At 47.5% G+C, this 22,374-nt stretch overlaps 1 protein-coding gene across 2 annotated transcripts in view; it reads left to right on the forward strand.

Moving 5' to 3' along the window:
* POMT2 (protein O-mannosyltransferase 2) overlaps positions 1 to 22,374 on the forward strand; it is a 408,616-nt gene that overhangs the window by 238,381 nt on the left and 147,861 nt on the right. For both annotated transcript variants that reach the window (XM_085626671.1, XM_085626672.1), the window contains 2 exons: positions 11,348 to 11,414; positions 12,212 to 12,272. In XM_085626671.1, the coding sequence (XP_085482797.1) occupies positions 11,348 to 11,414; positions 12,212 to 12,272 (128 nt within the window). The remainder of the gene's footprint in view (positions 1 to 11,347; positions 11,415 to 12,211; positions 12,273 to 22,374) is intronic.

Here is a 22,374-nt window from a genome sequence, read left to right on the forward strand (position 1 = left end):
TGCCCCCGTCTGCGCACCCAACTGATCCTTCATTTGATGTAGCGCTGCTGTAACACCCCGGTAGTGGACGAACATCCCAGCTGCACAAACCCCGACCTCGACACTCCAGGAATCTTCACAGAGAGTGAAGATTGATACTCAGCTAAGAAGTAAAATAGACTATGTATTTTGAAATCGGGCACAAATACCGGTGACTAATTTAAGTATTCATTGCGTACATAACTTGTATGTGATCTTTTTCCACAATATTCCCTATTTGTTGATTTCTTGATAATAGCACAGCATGTCAGAGGTAGCTACTTCCCCCCACATACCCAATTATTTGGTAGCCAGATGTGTATGCCCTCAACTCTGGGGCATGTGCTCTTCCAAATAAGTTGGCTGCCGTAGATTGAAACTGCTTTATGAGGACAGGTGTTAATGCCAGTAGCAGCATTAGGAATAAGAAGAGCACATTTAACAAGATAACCATATTTATAATCCCTACTCTCCCACTACAAAAGAATGTCCCCATGTGCCTAGACTGTATCATTGTCTAGATTTTCTTCAGGAAAATAATTGAAGGATACCAGTTGGGCTTAGAGCGTGCAATCTGTACACCTAGGTAGGTAACTATAGAATTAACTCATTTCAGTGGGTAGGAAGCTCTCAGCCCATTTAGTTTAAAGGTATTTATGCCCATAACTTCAAATGTCTGCTAATTTACCCATTAGCTATGGGAGGTAGTGCACATGGTCCTATATAGTGACGGTTACATATTCTGCAGATAACAATAGCTTGAATTCATCGCTTTCAGCTCTCACCTCACAAATGTCTGCTTTGCAGCATGTCCTGAATGCAAGCAGTTCCACATACAGGGTAAAGAGCAGAATCAAAAGAGGGCACCTCACCTCATGTAATTTGTGTATCTATCATCTGTAATGTAATCCTATTCACTCTGAGCCTAACCTTTGGTCGCTGGTTACTTTTCCAAATTCAGGAACGAATGCACGTTCCCAGCCCGACCTTCTTATGCATTTCAGACAGGAGCTCAGTTGAAGTGTCTTTTACGCATCTAGGGAGAAAAACAAGACATTTTTTCCGCTTTTATTTTATTTTTTTGCATTTTCCACCAGAAGCAGGACTCTCTTCTTATTGTTGCCACACTGGCAACTGATCTCTGATCTAGATGGATCTGAATTCACCACCCTCTGTATCTAAGGCCGCCAGGATCTCAGTAAAATTATTAGCATCCAGATTCTGGAGCGAGATTGGCTTATATGAACCATGCCTCTATGCCTGGTTTATGAATCGTGCTGCTCACAGCCTCAAGCATTGAGGGAAGTAGGCATTCCCGTCTACCCAAAGGTATTGAATAGTTGCATCGGTTTTGGTTCTAGTTTCTCCACAGAGGGCTCAAATAATATAGTCATGTAGCCATCCAGCCCTGGAGCTTTCCTCCGTTTCAATTGTTTTTTCACTTGTATGACTTTGTCTGTCCAATTCGGAGCTTTTGAGTCTTCAAGACCATGGGAAGGAAGGCTCAGATCCTCAGCCAGCCTATCATTAGCCTTTATTTCGCTTTTACTCTCCAGTTCCTCACTGTAGGGTTCCCGGTAGAAGGAACTGAAAACCTCTGCTGTCCTAATATCATCTATAGACAGCACCTCTACAGTAGCATACAGCCCCTTTGCTCTTTCGTGGGCTAATTTTGTGTGCCCTTTATTATTCAACATGCTCCCTCTTTGTTTCTATAAGTATAATACTTTTGTTTTATCCTTGCCATTGCATGTTTGCATTTGTCAAGGTCCAAGGCCTTAACTTAAGATTGAGTTTCTGCACTTCCTCATCTTGTTAAGCTAGATGACGCTGAAATGAAACAGCCCCTGATCACTGCCTTAAGAGTATCACACAGCATGGGCACTTTATACTGTCTCACACTTTCTGTTTAACTACAGTGTCAAGAAGCTGGGGATTGTTAAGACTTCACCTCCTATCCCTTAAGCCCCTTTTTCTTCTTGGTCAAGTTCCAGGTGAATTGGTGCATGATTTTAGAGTGCAATATTTCTTGTGCTTAATGTTTCCTGTGATTGAGTGAGTGTAGCATGGGAGTAAGCTGCCTCCTGTGAGGATTTGGACCAATCTAGCCTAGATTGTATATGCAGCTGAATAAAAGTTGTTGTCAAGCCTATCTGGGTGTAGGACCCTCCATGCCCGCCGTCAAACCCAGTCACTCCATATAGTTCTGCAACATCACCGTGTACCACCATATCTCTGCTAGGTTCTATCGTTTGAGCCATTCGTCACTATGTTCAAGTCTCTGGCTTTAATATCCTTCCACTCTGCTCTCCAAAGTTCTCTCCAACATTGCCACTTTAGGAACCTCCTATGTTTGGATTTAGCCACAATGGTGGCTTGTTTCTCCTTGATAGAGTCACAGTGTGCCGTGCTGAAACAAGACTGTCCTCGAATAGATGGTTCACCTCTGCTTCTACTTCTATGCCCTCATCCTGAACATCTATGACTGGTTTTACCTCAACAGTTGAGCATGCCATACACCTCTGCTCTTTCCACTGAAAGATCAAACTGAGTTGGTGCCCACCAGTAGGCAAACTTCATTGATGCAGGAAGACTGTGATCAACCGGAGGTCCGGTTTTTGCTTAAGATTGGCAGCAGAGAAGTCTTAAAAAGCTAAAGGTAATGTCCTTGGAAGGCAATACTATTTTTAGCTTGGGCCAGGGGCTTCAGCCCTTTCTTAGACCTTAAAGTAATGAACTTGGGTCAAGATTTCTGGCTGTCAACCCTCATGTCACTCCCACACTCTGTATGTCTGATTGAGTCTAATCGGTGAGTCCTCATGTGTGTAAAAGTTCCCCAAAAAAGTAATGTGTTCTCTGCCCCGCTACTCTATATCTTATTCCGTTGGTACCTGTTTTTCAGTCTGTTTCACTTGCATATTTTCCCAGCTTTCTTCAAAGGTAAGCAGTCTGCTTCCTATAGTGGGCTGTTCATCCGATCTGAGGTTGACTGTTATTTCTAAATTGTCCACATGGGCCCCCAAATCCGCAAACTCTTCAGACATTTCTTGAAGTCTGTTCTAATAGTGCTCCCTTCTGCTTAAGTTTCAGTCACAAATTACAAGAATCCTGAGGGATCGTAGCTTCAGCTTGGAACCGCTCAGACCTATCCAAGGAGGCCTTTGCTGACTTCAGGGCTTTATCCATGTTATCCGTTTTGTGCTATTTCTCCATCTGCATATATTTGGCTGATAGTATGCCTGGCAACGGGAAAAGAAGAGGACTATGTAGGCCCTGCATGCTATTCGTTGTGGATGGGTGGCCAGCACACCAGGGGCTCTACCCCAGCAGAACAAAGCCACACTGCTCCAGTTGCAGCACCACCATGGTGCTCCAGCCAAGGTAGTTCAATGTCCTTTCATGAGCGTTGAGCCGTAGATGGGAGCTAACTAATCAGTAGAATTGCCAGATATTCTAGCAAAGACTTCATGCAGCCCAAGTACACTGTTTAGTGTGGTACCATGCCAAAGACCAGTGTTCAGATGCACCAAGACTCTTACTTCTGTGTCAAGAGCTATGCCTTACTCCGCAGCCCTTTACCTCTTCCAGTTGTGCCACAGGCACATCGTCGTCATGGGCTGCATGGGGCCACCACATCTTAAGGGTGTCCAGTGGCTCATGTGTCTTTCTCTTCTCCCAGCTGCCCTGTCAGTTGTTGCTAACCCTGACCTCTGCCTTAGCCACACCTGCTACAGCCTGGCTAGCATACGGCAGCTCCACCGCTGCATGGTGTCCCGCTCACCATGTGGGCTCCCTCATCGACACTAACACTCCCTGCTGCCATCAGGAGCCATGTTGTCCTCAGCGCTGCCAGCCTCCACCCCAGCCCAACCGCCTGTGGGATCCTGCTGATGTGCAGCCTGCCCCTCCTTCACCTGTTTACTGCCAGCCTCTAGCAGTAGCCAGGCCAAAGGCCCTCACCTCCTTCTCCTGGTACATCCAAAAGGCTGAGCCCTCAATGTGGTCACTGTGCCTCAGAGCCTTGTCCATGCCTAGCAGTTCTTCGGCTTCTTCCAGAGCATTGCCTCAGATTATCCCCACCTGTGCCCAGCCTCCGCTTCCACCACCCGTCCAGCGCCCAGTCTCCCACCGGCCCTCATCTCTCTTACTGCTGCTCAAGATGGCATGTAGCACTGCCATTCCCCGAAACGCGCCCGGCAGGTCTGAACTCCAACTACAGCTACCCTCTGCGCAGCACCACTGCCTGCACCCGGGTCTCTGTTCCACACCAACCCACCAGCACAGCGTTGGGCTGTAGGGTTTTCATAAATACCATGGATCAGAGCGTTTAAACCCTAAAACTACTTCATTCTCGCTTTAGGCCACGCTTCCGTAAATTATATCTTCAAAGATGACTTGGGTAGAAACCAGTGAAAATGAGAGTATTTGAGGCAAAACGTACGAGACTAGGATTAGTTCATTTGGTGAGGAGAGAGGGGCATTGTAATTGAATTCCTCCTCATACCAGCATTTTGGCTCATAGTGTTTCCAAAATTGTCATTTTATTTTGTGTCTAGGTTCGGGGCACTGAATATTTCAGAATCACTCAAAACACATATGTGGCCATTATCTACACACTGTTGAACTTCAGGGGCCCTAAGCATCGAAACAATCAGCAGCACATGATTAGCAATAATAATCAACTGGGGGGGGAAGACGTCCCCCAATATAAAATCCTAGATTGTAAAATTATCATTTTAAAATGGAGATGCTGAGTTTCCTCAAGATTGGTATGTCATCAAATGGAAAAACTGTATTTCCAGAATTCACTTGTGACAAATATTATGTTTGCATGTGCAGAGCACCACCCTATTGAAAACTCTATGTACATTTGGTGCCACCAGATTAGGGACATTCAGCACAACTTGGTTAGAGTTAGAGGTGTTTTTCTTTTTTTTTTTTTTTTTTTTGAAAACCTTTATTTCAAAATTCAGGACACAGCTATTCAGCCGACAGCCCGAAGGTTCGGCAGCATTGAGAGTTAGATACAGTGATGTGTCCCCAATACAGTTCAAAGAGTAATGCATAGGTCCAATTTTAAATAGACACAGAAAAAACTCACAACAAACCCCAGCAAGGCAGAACATTGAAAGCCCATGGCGAAAGCCCCCAGGGGAGGCCGGACCCCACTCATCTACTAGTTACAAGACTATGTACGAAGGAAGAAGGGGGACAGCAGAGGCCCAAAACGGTTCCTAAAACCAAACTGTGCTGGAAAGTAGGTCAGGGGGAAAGCTGTTCCTCGGGAGGTTCCAGATCCGGGGCAAGACATATTCCCCCCCTGTATTGGTTCCACCGCCCCCAGATGGCGTGCCACTTCCGGGGGCGACCTCTAGAGCAGTAGACCGTCTTCTCCCTAAACATGCTCCAGTCCATGTTCTCCTTCCACGCGGTCAGTGTAGGGGGTCCCGAGGAGCCCCACAATCGCGCGATATCCCTTTTAGCTACCATGTTACCCAGAGTCACCCATTGGGTCTGCGCCTCATCGAGGTCAGTGGGCCCCCAGACGTTCAGGAGGCAACACCGCGCCTCCGGCTGTACCGCAGTGCCCGTCACCTCCCCCATAACTGCATGAACTCTCCTCCAGAACTCCACAATGACACCACATTCCCAAATGATGTGCAGGAAAGTACCCACCATACCACATCCCCTTCTGCACAGGCCGTCCTCCGAGAATCCCATGTGGACCAGCCTTGGCCCCGTCACATACACCCGGTGCAGTATTTTAAGCTGCACCAGCCTCAGACGCGACGGGGTCGCAACCTCCTTAGGAGAAGAAACCGCTGACTGCCAGTCCTCATTATCCAACTCAAGGCCATCCCTTGTCCACTGTTCTCTCAGCCCCAAGAGCATATCTGCCCGGACGTTAATCAACTTCTTATATATGAGCGAGATCGTGCTCTCAGGCATATGACCATCAAGGACTCGGTCCTCAAGGGGAGAGGACTCCGGCACCTTCTCACCCTCCACGAGGACTGATCGGAGGGCGTGACGCAGCTGGATATACCTGAAATACTCTGAGGGCCCTAGCTCATACTCAGTCTGCAACTCCTCGAAGGACTTCACCCTCCCCTTATGCAGCACATCTCCCACCTTGGATATACCTATCAGGTCCCACTTATCAAAGCCCTTCGTATGCCAGAGTCTTCCCAATCTCTCCGATTCAAACAATGGGGTAGCGAGGGTGAGCCTATCCTTCCAGCCCAACGAATCAGTCGCCATCTTCCATACACGCACCGCCACACCTGTGGGCCCCGTGAGGGACGAGTCTAAGGACCGCGAATACAACGCCCTGTAGTAGTTGCCGCCACGAAGCAGCCACCTATCCAGGGCATACCCAGGGCTGAGGGCAGAGCCATAAAACCCATGGTTGATCGCGCTCAGCTGCGTGGCCCAATAGTACCGTCGGATGTCTGGGAGCGCAATGCCCCCATCGTACCATGGTAGCGTCAACTTTGAAATAGCTATTCGCGGCCGCCCATCCCACAGCAACGTCCGTTGGAGGCCTTCGACCTCCCGAAAGTATTTGGCCGGTACCCAGTCCAAGGTGTTCTGGAGGGCATAGAGGAAGCGGGGAAGAGACATCATTTTAAACAGGGCCGCACGCCCAACAAGAGAGAGCGGCAGCCTCCGCCAACCTTCAACATCTCGCCTCAAGCGCGCCAAGGGGGGGAGCAGATTCCTCTCATAGCGCACAGCAGGATCCATGGATATAAAAATCCCCAAATACACGAAACCCTGCTGGGCAACCTGTATCGAACATGTTCTAGGGATCGGTGGGACCTCTCCACTAAGAACGTACAAGTACGATTTGCCCCAATTAATCACAAGCCCCGAGTTCCTACCGAACGATGCGAGTACGTCACAGACCACTATAAGTGACTTCTTAGGTGAGGCAAGATACAGTAGGATATCATCGGCATAAAGCGAAATACGGTCCTCGTGATCATGCGACCACCGAAGGCCCCGTATATCCGGGTGCCAACGTATCCACGCAGCCAATGGTTCAAGGGCGAGGGCGAACAACAGAGGCGACAGGGGGCAACCCTGCCGAGTACCCCTACCAAGCTGAAACGGAGTAGATGCCCGACCATTCACCACAACATTCGCTAGTGGCCCCTCGTACAGCAACCGAACCCAACTCACAAAACCGCGACCGAAACCAAACTTGGCCAGCACGGCCCATAAGTATGCCCACTCCACCGTGTCAAAGGCCATCGTGGCATCAAGAGATGCCACAATAGCCGGTTCACGCAGCGTGCCCGCCCTGGCGATGACGCCATGAAGACGCCTAAGGTTTAATGCTGTGTTTCGGTGCGGGATGAAGCCAGATTGATCCGGGTGGACCAAGTCGCCAAGCACCCTACTCAAACGGGTAGCCAGGAGTTTGGCCAGAATTTTCGGCTCAGCGTTGAGGAGTGAAATTGGCCGATAGGATGCGCACCTATCTCGGGGTTTACCTTCTTTATGTATTACCACGATCGACGCGAGCCGCTGATCCAACGGAAGGATCCCATCCCCCCGCGCCTCCAAAAACATGGCGCGCAGGTGAGGGGCGACCCTATCCGGGAACAGTTTATACAGGTCGATCGGCAGTCCATTCGGTCCAGAGGCCTTACCCGAGTTTAACGCGCGAATCGCCCCCGCCACCTCGTCAACCGTTATGTCACCATCCAAATCATCCCTATCTACGTCAGAGAGGCAGGGCAACTCGATATCACGGAGGAGCTCAGACGAGTCCTCGGGCGGCCTGTCCGACACAGAGCAATAAACCCTACGAAAATACTCGGCGAAACACTTCACAATCCCCTCAGGTTCCACGATCGCCTCTCCCCACTCTCCCGTCAACTCTGGCACCACTCTATTGACCCGTTCTTTCCTGTCCAACCACGCCAGGAGTTTCCCTGCCTTATCACCAACGTCATACAGGCGGCCTTGTTGTTCCCTACTGAGGGTCTTAGCGGCGTTCGTAACCAGGTCCCTATACTCCGCCTGCTTCAAGCAAAGCTCATGCAGTGAGGACTCTGTAACCTCCTCCTCCATAGCCCCCTCAAGGGCCGCGATCTCCTCCTCCACTTGCCGCTCCTCGCCATCCCTCCGATTCTTGGCAGCCACCACCAGGGAGAGGGCTTCCCCCCGAATCACGGTCTTAAAGGCTTCCCACAGCGACACCGCCGAGTCCACGGTTCCCAGATTGTCCTTAAAGTAATTATCCACTTTCTTTACCAGGGCGCTGCGCATCTTGGGGTCTTGGAAATACCATGGGTTGATGGGGGCCACCCTCCCTCCTCCCTCCCGACCTGGATCCAGCCGGATCCACACTGGCGAGTGGTCAGAGATACCGCGTGCCATGTGCCTCGCCTCGGATATCAACGAGGCATGTGCGGCCAGAGTGAGCAGGTAATCAATCCTGGAGAGGCTACCATGCGCCCCGGAGTGAAACGTGTATTGACTCTGCGTGGGGTGCCGGAGCCTCCAGCAGTCTATCAGACCAAACGTATCCAGGAAATCTGGAAGCCATTTCTGAGCCCCCCCTGTGTCCCTGGGCGGGTATCTATCCAACAGTCCGGAGCCCACAGCGTTGAAATCCCCTCCCACTACCAGCATTCCCCCCGGGAGAGTCAGCAAAGCCCTGCCCAGTTCGGCAAGTGTGGAGGCCTGCAGGGCCGGCGGGACATAAACCGAAACCAAAACCAAAACCAAAATCCTTCCTTCCCACCTCCCCGCCACCGCCACAAACCTCCCCCTATCGTCAACAATGGCGGAGTCCACCTCAAAAGGCAACGATGCTCTAACAAGGATGCCCGCACCCCTGGACCCAGAGGAGAATCCCGAGTGTGCAATGAATTTATACCCCTTCCTATTCAAGGCATAGCACATATTACCTATGAGATGCGTCTCCTGCAGCAGGACAACATCTGGCATTGAGCGTTTCAAAAATTGCAAAACAATCCCCCTCTTGATGCGATCCCCCAAACCATTAACATTCCAGCTTATAACACTTAAGCCCCTACCCCCCATCCTCAAACGGAAAGAGGCCCACCCCACACCCGAGGAGCCACCATGGAACAACCCTGAGGATAATCATCATGCCTTGCAGAAATAAACCCCCCAACAACAAACTCAAAATCCCCAAAACTCCCCCCACCCTGCACCCCTGCTGCAGCTTACAAAGCCCCCCCAACTTGCAGTGTGCCTGTCGCCCTACAAAAACAAAAAATCTACAAAAAGTACCCTAAGGGAGGAAAAGAGCACCCCTCGTCCTCCCGCAACCCTCCACAGTTACTGCACTCTGTTCGAATCTTCAATTATGGTCAAATCAAGTCAGGCCGGCTCTGAGATCTCAGCCCTGTCCATCCCGGCCACTGTCTCCATGCACGGCTGTGTCATCCCCCGTCCGTCGCCGGGGCAAAGCGTCCAGCCATTCGTCGGCCATAACAGGAGAGTCAAAAAAGAATGTCCGATCTTCATGCACCACCCGTAGTCTGGCAGGGAAAAGCATGGCATACTTCAGATCCAGTTCCCGAAGTCTCCGCTTCACCCCCAGGAAGCTCTGTCTCTGTCTCTGCACCTGCTGGGTGAAGTCCGGATAAAAATTCACCGACGCATTCTGGAAGGGGACTGGGCCCGTCACCCTCGAAGCTTGCAGGATAGCGTCCCGATCTCGAAAATGAAAGAGCCGGGCGACAATCGGCCGCGGCGGGGCACCCGCCTTAGGCCGCCCGCCCGGCACCCTATGGGCCCTTTCCACCGCAAAAAACTTTCCAAGGCCCTTAGGCTTCAGATGATTGAGGACCAAATCCTCCACAAGCAGGTCCGCCGAAGCCTCATCCGAGGACTCCGGGACCCCGATGACGCGCACATTGTTGCGCCTGGCCCGGCTCTCGAAGTCCTCCAGCCGGCGGGCGGCGAGGTCACTCTCAGCGCTCAGCTTCCGAACCTCGGTCTGCAGATCCGCAACATCATCAGTGAGGCCCGTGGTCTTGTGGTCCAGGTTCTTAACTCGCTCGTTCGTCTTGCCCAGGTCCGAGCGGATCAGATTGACATCTACCAGGATGGCATCCACCTTATGCGCCAGGGCCTCGAACTGTCTCCCCATCGAGGTCTGCATCCCGTCGAGCGCGCCCATGACATCCTGTAGGGATAGCTCCGGTGTCCCAGGCGAGTCCTCCTTCTGGGCATCCGGCGCCTGGCTCGATCCACTCGGCGATGCTTTCAGGAGGGCGTAGCGGTCCATACTGTTGACTTGGGAATACGTTCCCCGCCTGGTGGACTTAGTCTTCAGCCGATCCCCTTCTGCTTTGCCCGACATAATGGACTCCGGGCAGTCCAGTGCAGTTAAGACTGTTCCCTCTCAGCGAGAGGGATAAGGAGTGGGCAGCCCGCCGAGCGTCCCTGGGGTAATAAAACCACTCAGAGCTCTACAGTGTCCGGGCAGACAAAGGGAACGAAATCGAAAGTGAAAGTGCGAGGACCTCCGTCCGACAGTTCACACCTCGCCAGGCCGTTGTTGATCAACTAGAAGTCGGGCATCCTGCCAACTCTAGCCCCTGGCATCCCCGGGAGTTAGGCCGCAATCTTCCGCCAGTCGTAAGTCCGGTTCCCGATGGGCGATCCGACCGCGGGTAGCATCAATCGCCTCCCTGACAACTCAGCAACACGGTGCCATGCATACCATCAGGATTAGAGACAGGATAGTCGACGGAGGGTGCGAGGGTCTCGGGAGCTCTAAGCTCACGCGGCCATCTTGGTCAAGCGCTAGGCTCCTAGAGAGGTGTTTTTCTTATCGATTGTAAAAAGTCAATATCATCACATTTTCTGTTATTGCTGGGGGTGCTGAAAAAATAGTTTGCACGAGTTCACAAAAAATCACCTTAGAAGTGTACAAACTCCCCAACAGAGAGCAATGTAAACTATATATGCACATCTTGGATACATGGTGCATTTTTGGTTCCTTCCATACATTTGTTGTGGTTCTTTTCTGTTATCTCTCTTGGCCTCGCCACCAGCTCACCTCGCTGTCGATTCATTAGCCTATTTCCACTCTTGATCACCACATTCCTGTTTCTGTGAAACTAGTCTCTCTACATCCAGCATGTTGAAACACAGTCCGTTTTGTTTCTCTATTTGCTCTGGTGGTATGCAGATCCAGTGTGCATTATCTTGACAATATTCATCTCTGATCAGTCTTTTTTTGTTTTCCTTCTCCCTTTGTTGTATGTCTTCTCCGCTTCTTCTATACCTGGGTGCTTTATTTATTGGCGAGGCTAACATTGAATGAATGTTTCAGGTTACTACCTATTCACACAAGGACTTCAATAACCAGTGGATCCTGAAGCAGCATGACACCAACAACGGTAAGCACCGCATTATTTGTTCTCGTGGTATTAACTTACGCCCAGTCACACCCTCCCCACACCCCCAGTGATGTCTTCTAAACACAGACACATTGCTCATGTGAAGGTCTTTAGAAACTGTTCACCGGTTTGTATTTCACTCTTTTGTCATCATGAACTATATGCTTATGTTTCTAAGAAACACATATAAACCAAATGTTACAGCATATAAAGTATATGTTTCTAACTCTGTCTGGTGTTTTACCAACTGATTTAAATTTGTCTCTTGTGCTCTCATTTGCAGTGCATGTGGCAATACTGTCAGCTATTTTGACCATGGTGCTTAATCTTGCATTTACTTTAACATTCCTTGAACAATAACATGTTCAGAAACTTTTAAAAGATGGTTATGAACTCAGCAGAGACGGAGACATAATATTTGATCTTCAGGAGTAGGAACATTGATGGGTTTTTTAATTGCACTTTTAAGAAAGCTGTACATTGCTTACTTTTTCTTTCTTTCATTTTGCCTAATTCCTTAACCCCTTGCATGCCCGCCCCTTTCCCCGCCCAGTGCCGCGCTTTTTCTTAGCGGGCGGAGTTCATGACGAGCTGGACTCGTCATGGGCACAGCGCCACCGCAGCCCATGACGAGTCCAGCTCGTCATGGGCACTGAAGGGGTTAAATTGTTGTCTTTTTCGATTCTAATCTATTGGCATGTGAGTAGCATTTACCCCTTTGCTAACATGTACATCACTCAGATTTCCGTGTTATGTCTTGGACTGAACAAATCTATTCTGATGATTTTACCCACTAGAACCTGCTGCTCCTGTAGAATTTGTGAAATCTGGGGATCTTGTACGACTGGAGCATAAAGTGTAAGTTTCTGAAACTGCATATGTGGTGCTGACTTTTTTAGCAATTTGGCAGACGGCTGAGCTGCCGTTACAATATTCCACCCATCCTCAACATTTGTTATTATTGTTCCTTGTATTTTTTCCCCCAGCAAGTCGCTCTCAGCTCAACATAGTTTTGAGGTTGTTATGGTTGCGGAACCAAAAAATTGCCTAGCTGGCACTGCAATACCAGCAGGTTTTTGGGCAGGGTGCTAGGAGGAATTTTGAGGTTGTATCTGTTCTTGCCCAGTTTGCTTGTGTCCACGTCATTGCTGCACCATGCCATTGGGACCATCACATGCATCTCAGACGTGGACTCCAAGGTTGCTCGACTGGGGCAAGCTTGAAAATATTTGGGATTTACAATTCTCATGTATATGGCTCGATGATTGCGGAGAATAATTTAAAATAGGTTGATAAAAATATTTTATTGATTTCATGTTCTTAGGCCATATATTTAATTTAGAACTGGGTAACAGAAATATTCCAGACAGCCCGCCCGCTGGAGGCCATCTTATTGTATACTTCTCCACAAGATCTGCCAGAACCCATTGTTCTCTGTCCTTATGACAGATGCCATACAGGTGATGAAAAAGGTTTGTTCGAGGCATATGAGCTGCAGATTGTACACTACGCGTAGATCGCCATCTGGTGTTGGGCTCGGATGCTTGCACTTTGTTGTTATCTTGGAAGAATCTTTTGTAGTCACAAGATAGGTGACTCCTCCCTTGGACGATAGTGCGCATGGGCATCAACTCCATCCTCAGATTGGTTTTTTTTGCTCCGCCATCGGGCTCGGATGTAACTTCTGCGCTCAGGTTCGGCACCGTATTCTCCAAACCTTTTCGACGCGCAAACTACCTAAAACTCAAAGGTATTGTTTTCGATCTCGTGATCTTCGACGCGCACCTCAACTACTCGATTCCAGTCGTTGACGCGGGCCACTGGGCCTATCGACGCCGGTAAGGCCTGCAACTCATGGAAAAGACTCCATTTAAAAAATGCCCCCAGTGTGCAGCTAAATTCCCACACATTGACCACCACAAGGTCTGTAACCTGTGTCTCTCGCCCAAACACGATGAGAACAATTGCCAGGCCTGCGTCTCTTTTAGATTAAAAAAGACCATCCGTGATCGCCGGGCCCGACGACACATCATGGCACAGCAAGCAGCTCCGGTTCCGGTGGACATCTTCGATGAAGGCCCGATGTCCCGGAGGAGGAGTCTGAGGACCTGGAAATCGTGTCCGAAGGAGACGACTCAGACGACCACATCACTCCTGGTCAACGAGTGAGTACAACTGCCCCTGCCCCAACTCAACCCGAAAAAAAGAAGGCCCTGGTCAAGACTTCGCCTGCTGGCCCAGTCGCGACCGAAAACAAACTTCAGAAGCCCCGCCCCCAGGCCCGGCTCCGAAGATAAGGGACAAGCCTTCCAGTAGCTCGGGACCGAGCAAACCGCATCTCAGTGTCCAGCAGGAGCCTTCGGCACCGAAGACGGGAGCGCAGTCTACTCCCAAAAAGACGTCGGCACCGACCACCTTGACGCTGAAACAAAAGACATCAAATCCGAAACCAAAGCATTTGGAACCGAAAAAGATTTCCGCCTCCACTGCTAAGCCGAAGGACCCCAAACCACCTCCCAAGGCCTCGGAGCAGAAATCCAAACCCCGCTCAGACCCGAAGAAATCTGCACCGAAAGCGGTTACCAAAGAAAAACTTTTTCGACCGGATCCTATCGATCTGAAACTCTCCACCTAGACCCCAAAACAGGACATGTGGCTGCTGTTCCACACAAGAAGAGGAACCTGGACACACCAGACACTTCTGCAGTGCCTGTAAAGAGAAAAGACTGTGCAACTTCACCTATACGACCCTCTTCTCCTGTTCTTCCTCCTAAGCGTGTCTCTCCTCCACATTCTCCAAAACTTCCACCACACTCACCACTTCCACAGGATGATGATGATGATGATTTAGGGGGTGGGGGAGGCAACAATGACCCTTTCACTGACCCTGATGACGACACAGACCTACCACAGGACGATTGGGACGATTATGATGACCCAATAGATCCCCCAGACCTCCCTGATCCCCAGGCATATCCAACAAAGCCATCTCCTCCAGATGACAATATTGGCTTTGGTCCGCTTGTGAATAGAGCTGCTGTCTACCATGGTGTTCAGATGCATTCTGACCCTGCAGACGAGGACTTTCTTCTAGACACTTTTGAACAGTCACAAAAGACTGTACAAACCCTGCCAATGCTAAAGGGTGTCATTAAACATGCCCCCAACATATGCAAGGACCCTGTGATAACTAGAATTCTCAATCCCAGGATTGTCAAAAAATATATACCCACTCCCGATGATCCCACCTTCATCAAGGATCAACTACCTTTAGACTTACTAGTGGTAACTAATGCTAGTAAACGTGCCAACTCTCAAACCTCCAGTGATGCGCCACCTCCGGATAAAGAGTCTAAGTTATTAGATGCCTCCGGCAAGAGAGTTGCTGCCCAAGCAGCTAATCACTGGCGGATAGCCAACACACAAGCATTACTTGCTAGGTACGATAGGGCTCACTATGACCAACTAGAAACCCTATTACAACATTTACCGGATCAATATAAAACCAAGGCAAATGATTTAATTCAGGAGGGCAAAATAATATCCACTGCATCAATCAATTGTGCCCTTGATGCAGCTGACACAGCCTCTAGATCCAATAACACTAGTGTGTTACTCAGACGACATGCCTGGTTACGCATCTCAGGTTTCAATCAGGAGGTACAAACAACGATCCTCAATCAGCCGTTCAATCAAGAACAACTTTTTGGACCGGCTGTAGACACCACTCTAGAGAAAATGAAAAAGGACACGGAGACTGCTAAATCCATGGGGGCATTACAGTCTCCATCCACACGTGGTTCCTTTTGTCGCTCCTTCTATAGAGGAGCATCCAAAAATATCGGAACAGACACCGCCTCTTCTTCCTACAAAAACACCACGCAAACATCCCCCAACAGAGGATATTTTAGAGGCGGATACAGGGGAAATAACAACAAAGGGAGAGGCTGAGGTAAAAACAACACTCGTGCCTCCCCCGCTAATAAACAGTGACTTCCCTCCACTCCCCCCAGACCATTCCACCCCGGTAGGAGGGAGACTATCAAAGTTCCTACCTGTCTGGAATACCATCACTAGAGACAAGTGGGTAAGACAAATTATCCAGTATGGTTACTGCCTGGAACTTACAGAAACCCCACCCATCATACCACCCAAACAGCGTCCAATGTCCACAGAACATCTCACACTCTTAAAACAAGAGGTTCTCTCACTGCTTCAAAAGCAGGCAATAGAACTAGTTCCCTTATAGCATCAAGGAACAGGGGTTTACTCGCTGTATTTCCTAATCCTCAAAAAGGACGGCACCCTAAGGCCAATGCTCAACCTTAAACCCCTCAATCTCTACGTACAGTCAGATCATTTTCACATGATCACTCTTCAACAGGTCCTCCCACTACTTCAACAAGGCGACTTCCTTGCCACACTAGATCTCAAGGACTCCTACTTCCACATTCCCATACACCCTGCTCAAAGGAAATATCTAAGATTCATAGTGGACGGACAACTTTATCAGTTCTTCGTCCTTCCATTCGGGGTGACAACCGCACCCAGGGTGTTCACAAAGTGACTTGCAGTAGTAGCAGCACACTTGAGAAGACAACAAATCCATTTCTTTCCATACCTCGACGACTGGCTGATAAAAGCCAAGTCATTCAACCAGTTTGTTCATCACACTCATCAAACCATCCAGCTGCTACACGACTTGGGATTCACAGTAAACTACACCAAGTCACATCTTCATCCCTCCCACATACATCAGTATCTAGGGGCCACATTAGGCACCTCCAGAGCTCTGGCATATCCCAATCCAGCCAGGATAACCAGTATACAAACACTAATCAACAAATTTCAGCCACAGCATTCCCTCCCAGCAAGGGTATTCATGCAACTCATAGGAATGACGGCCTCTTGCATTTTTATCGTACCTCATGCAAGACTTCAGATGCGCCCCTTACAAGAATGCCTAGCACGTCAGTGGAACCAGGCTCAAGGGCAACTTACAGATCTGGTGTTGGTGGACAGCCGCACACTTCGCTCTCTGCAATGGTGGAACACACTAAACCTTTCCAAAGGGCAGCTGTTCCTAGAGCCGGTTTCACAGGTAGTGCTAACAGCAGACGCATCACACACCGGCTGGGGAGCCAATCTCCTAAACCACGCAATTCAAGGCAAATGGACCACAGAAAGTGTTCCACATCAATCACCTAGAATTAATGGCAATATTTCTAGCATTAAAATCATTCCAAGTACATCTACATCACACGACTGTCCTAGTCCGGACGAACAACATGACAGCCATGTATTACATACAAAAACAAGGAGGCACACATTGTTTGCAGCTGTCTCAGCTGGCACAAAACATTTGGAGACGGGCCATTCCGCAAAACATATACCTTCTGGCAGAACATCTTCCAGGAGTTTGCAATCAGATTGCGGATCTGCTAAGTCGACAGACACAGCAGATACACGAATGAGAACTTCATGCTCAAGTTCTTGTACCATTTTTCCAAATGTGGGGTCAACCAGACATAGATCTGTTCGCCACTCACGCAAATACAAAATGCCCAACTTCGCCGCCAGGTTTCCACACCCGTTGTCCAAAGGCAATGCAATATGGATGAACTGGTCAGGCAGATTTGTGTACGCTTTTCTGCCACTCCCACTAATTCCCCTAGTAGTACGCAAGCTCAGACAACAGTCTCTCAAGATGATCCTGGTAGCTCCCACATGGGCACGGCAACCGTGGTTCACAACACTACTGAAACTTTCAGTAGTTCCCCACCAAAAACTACGTCTCTCCCCAACGTTGCTAACGCAGAACCATGGGGAGATAAGGCACCCCGATCCAAGTCAACTGAATCTAGCGATCTGGCTCCTGAAGTCCTAGAGTTCGGTTATCTTAACCTTCCGCTGGACTGTATGAACATCATTAAAGAAGCCAGACGCCCTACTACTAGAGCTTGCTATGCAGCAAAATGGAAAAGATTTGTCCTCTACTGCAATAACAATAAAATCGATCCGCTGGATGCTTCAATCCAGGACATCATTTGCTACTTGCTACACTTACAACGGTGTAATCTAGCATATTCATCCATAAGATGACATCTAGCGGCACTTGCCGCTTATTTACAAAACAGACATTTGTCACTATTTAGAGTACCTGCAATTAAAGCCTTTATGGAGGGCCTTAAAAGGATAATTCCCCCCAGACTGCCACCCTCTCCGGTGTGGAATTTAAACATTGTTCTTACCAGGCTCATGGGTCCCCCATTTGAACCTCTACACAAATGCGAACTTCAGTTCCTCACATGGAAAGTAGCTTTCCTTGTCCCAATTACCTCTCTCAGAAGGGTAAGTGAGATCCAGGCTTTAACCATACAAGAACCATTCTTACAAATACATCGTAACAAGGTGGTTCTTAGAACAAATCCAAAATTCCTTCCCAAGTAATCTCTGCTTTTCATCTTAACCAATCAGTTGAGTTACCAGTGTTTTTCCAGAACCCAGAATCTGTAGCAGAGAGAGCTCTTCACACACTGGACGTCAAAAGAGCCCTACTTTATTACATTGACAGAACTAAGCCCTTTAGAAAGACAAAACAACTGTTTGTAGCCTTCTCACTACCTCATAAAGGTAACCCCATCTCCAAAGCTGGGATCGCTAGGTGGATAGTAAAAGGCATTCAAATATGCTACAAAAAGTCTAAACGCACATTAACAATTTCCCCTAGAATGCACTCAACACGCAAACTAGGGACTTCCATGGCGTTCCCTTAGATGACCTCTGTAAAGCAGCAATATGGTCTACACCACACACCTTCACCAAACACTATTGTGTTGACGTGCAGGCTAAGCAACAAGCTTCCGTAGGCCAAGCTGTTCTTAAAACACTTTTTCAAACCACTGCAACAGATATAGGTGACCACCGCTAGGGGAGACACTGCTGTACAGTCTATGCATAGTGTACAATCTGCAGCTCATATGCCTCGAACGGAAAATGCTACTTACCAGTATGCATCTGTTCTTGGCATGTAGAGCTGCAGAGTTGTACACGCCCACCCGCTTCCCCGGAACCTGTATCTGTTCCAGTATTATCTTAATTAGATACATTCACATGGACATCTCTTTATTTCTTACTGACTCCATCATTTACCATCATGGTGAAAAACAATCTGAGGATGGAGTCGATGCCCATGCGCACTATTGTCCAAGGGAGGAGTCACCTATCTCTTAGACAACAACAAAGTGCAAGCATCCGAGCCCAACACCTGATGGCGATCTATGCATAGTGTACAACTCTGTAGCTCTACATGCCAAGAACAGATGCATACTGGTAAGTAGCATTTTCCTTTCCTTTTTTCCGATAACAGTTTATTTGCAGGTAGGTAACTTACAGAAAGTTGCACCTAAGTTTCTCTTCCATGTTGCTGAATGCTATGTCTATTATATGGCTACAATGGTTCTGTCGGTGAAATACAATTGCTTTGGGATGTTCACAATATAAATACATTACATGTAACATGTATCCATGATTTAGGAAGAGAAAAGAACAACACCCAAGCAAAAGTTTCAATCAATATTTTAAGAAGTAACAAATAAATTGGGCTACAATGGTACAATTGAAAGAATTGTGAAAGAGGGGTGACATGTAGAAGTAAATACAGACAATACACTTAGTACACTTAGTATAACAAATAAAGGAATAGTTGGGAAAGTGCGATTTTTGGTAAAGTCCATATGATTGATCGCATACGCCTCCTGTTCATATGTGAATAGGCTTTTGAACTGAGACGTTGCGTAGATTCTTAGTATGCGTCGACGTTTCGAGCCTATGTAAGGCGCAAACATTTTTAAGCGTCACGGCGGGTCTTCTTCGCGACGGAGGAGTGTATGTAGCCTGCGGAGTAAAAGAACTTCTTTAAGGGTGTGTGCTAATGCGAACAAGTAATTAAATCAGTGTTCAGAAAGGTAATGATGCTTACCCTGCGCAAGAATCATTAATCACTGCGCGTGTATTATGCTTCTTTTTCCAAAAAATGGGGTCGATTTATGTTTGACCTGTGGGGTAATAATATCAAATATCAATGAAGTGATAGCTATTTACAAGGACCGGACAAACTATGGGCTTTGACCAAGCTCAGACAAATAAATCAGGCTTTGTGCAAGTGCATATGTGGCTCAGTGTACAAATAAAGAAGCGCCCCAGAAAAAGTTGCTCCGAACATGAGGATAACATAGAGGTACTAGCACGTCTCTAAGCAATTAATTCCTTCATGCCAGTGAGGTGATTTAGCTGAAGCAAAAAAGAGAGGGATTTGAAGCCGAGCCTGTTTGGAAAGAAGGTCAAAAGCCAGGTGGTTGTCTATTTCAAAGCGAAAATGAGGGATTTAAAGAGGAGCCTGTTTAAAAGGAAGTCAAAGGACAGCTTCATAATTGCTGTTTGTCTATTCATGCCAGTCGGGTGATTTAAAAGTGAGGCATTTAATAAAGAGCTAGTTCGGAGGTAAATAATTTCCAGCATGAACATGATACACAGTTAATTAGAACGTACCTCACAAGAGACACGAGTCAAAGAGGTTTGGCAAAAGTCCAAGTAGTTAATTCTTTCAGACAGTCGGGTGATTTACTGCAAAGAAAGTGAGGCATTTAAAAGACAAGTCTATTTTAGATTTACAGAAAGTCAAGGCCCAGGGGTTAAGACACTTCTGCTGAAAATGACATCTCTCCAGCTCTCAGTGCAAGCCATACTGAGGCGGGAGAATGGAGCCTGTTTATGTATGCAGATGAGCGTGGCTTTGACGTGCACGTTCACACATGACAGAGGGAGCAGGGATTTCACTAGTAACACCTGTGTAGAAGCAAGGGATGTGATGTAAGGAGAGCAACTAGCTCGCTAACTGTTGTGGCCATGAGTCAAGGGGAGGTGTCAAAATTGACATTAGACACAGACTAAAAAATGAATTACCATATTTTGAAGGTGTTCCAACAGTCAGATAACTAATTCAAATAGCATTTAAGCACTGGTAAATAATGACATTTAGCTAGATGCCCACATTGTAACATGTTTAAATATTAACACAAATGGAATACAGTTTATTTAAACAGTAGGTTGGTCAGCAGAATAATGCAAATTAGTTAGTCATATATAGTCACAAGGAAGCATATTCAGGGTATGCATAAACAAAAATCGTCACTGACTTTTTCAATAAAAAATTTTAATTCATGAATTAAAGTAGCATAGTACAAGTTAAATATGGTCATAGAAGGGTTTACTGCGCATGGTCGTACAAAATCATATGCAATTGAAAGATTCTAAAGTCTTGTCATTTGCTTATATGTCTCCTCCTGTTCGTTTAACCCATTTTTAACTGAGTCTAGCAGGTGAATCCATCTGCATTCTTTAACATTGAGTGTTTGGAGTATGCTCCCGCCCCTGGGATGGAGTGTTGCCTTTTCAATTACCCACCATTGTAGGTCATCAGCTGTGTGGTTGTTTGTGATGAAGTGGTCAACCAGGGGGGCTCCCTGCACATTGCAACGGATTCTACTTTGATGTTGTAGAATCCTAGTTTTTACTTTCTGGGTAGTCTGTCCTACGTAGATTTTTTCACAGGGGCATTTGATGGCATAGATCACATTGTGACTGTTGCAGTTACTGTGATGTCGTGGGTGATATGTTCTTCCAAGGTGTTGAAAAGTCGTACCAGTTAGTGTAGATTCACAAGCCTTACATGTGCTACACTTGAAATGTCCCATTAATGGTGGTAAGTTAAGTTGTTGTCTCAGGTCTTGTGGTTTCTCCGTTCCAAGGAAGGAACTTACTACATCGTCTTTGATGTTTTTGGCTCGTTTGAAAGCAAACATGGGTTTCTCCTGTATTCCAATTTCAGTGCTTATTAGATTCCAATATCTAAGTACGACTTTCTTTATTTCATGACTGCGTGTTGAAGTTGGACACACACACCAGTTTCTGAATGTCTTCCGTGTGTGGTTGGATTTCCCGCAGAGTTTCTCTGGGTCGGTACCAAGCTCTTTTACGTGAGCGATTTAGCAGGCCCTTCGGGTAGCCACGATCCCTGAGTTTTTTTCTGAGAGTGTCTGTTTCTTTGTAAAAGTCACTTCTTTTGGAGCAGTTCCGCCGTAATCTTAAGAATTGGCCATAAGGCAAATTATCCCGGAGGCATCTTGGATGATGGGAATCATATTTCAAGGTGGTGTTTCGTGCCGTTGGTTTGGTGTAGAGTGTGGTAAAAAGTCTTCCCTCCTCATTTTGTATTGTTATATCCAAGAAGTCAATGGTCTGATTATTATAGGACATGGTGAATTGTATGTCAGTGGTACGTCCATTAAGCCATGTCTTGAACTCCATTAGGCTTTGTTCACTGCCTGTCCATACCATAAGCACGTCATCGATATAACGCTTCCAGATTGAGATGTTATTTAGGTAAGGGTTGGTTAGGTCATATAGGTAAGTATCCTCATAGTCATCCATATACAGATTGGCCAAGCTAGGAGCGAATCCAGCTCCCATGGCTACGCCTTTGCATTGTATATAGTAAGTATTTTGGAAAATGAAATAGTTCTTTTTCATTGCGATTTCCAGTAAATCTACCAGGAATTCGATTGGAATCCAGACAGGTGTTGGTCGTTTGTCCAGTATCTTTTTCATGACCTGAATGGCATGCTCTTGGGGGATTCTGGTGTACAATGAAGACACATCAAGGGTAGCCAGGAATTGGGTTTGTTTATCATAGGGCTGATTTTCCATTATTTGTATAGTGTGCATGGTATCTCGTAGAAAGGAGCGTGTTTCCAATACAAATGGTTGGAGGAAACTATCCAAGAACTGGTTGAGAGGCTCAAGGATAGATCCACAGCCTGACACAATAGGTCGACCAGGTGGGTTATGTAGATCCTTGTGAATTTTTGGCAGAGTGTATATGGTAGGTATTCTAGGGTCG

This window comes from Triturus cristatus, chromosome 9 (genome assembly GCF_964204655.1).
Source record: "Triturus cristatus chromosome 9, aTriCri1.1, whole genome shotgun sequence".
In the NCBI taxonomy this organism is placed as follows: domain Eukaryota; kingdom Metazoa; phylum Chordata; class Amphibia; order Caudata; family Salamandridae; genus Triturus; species Triturus cristatus.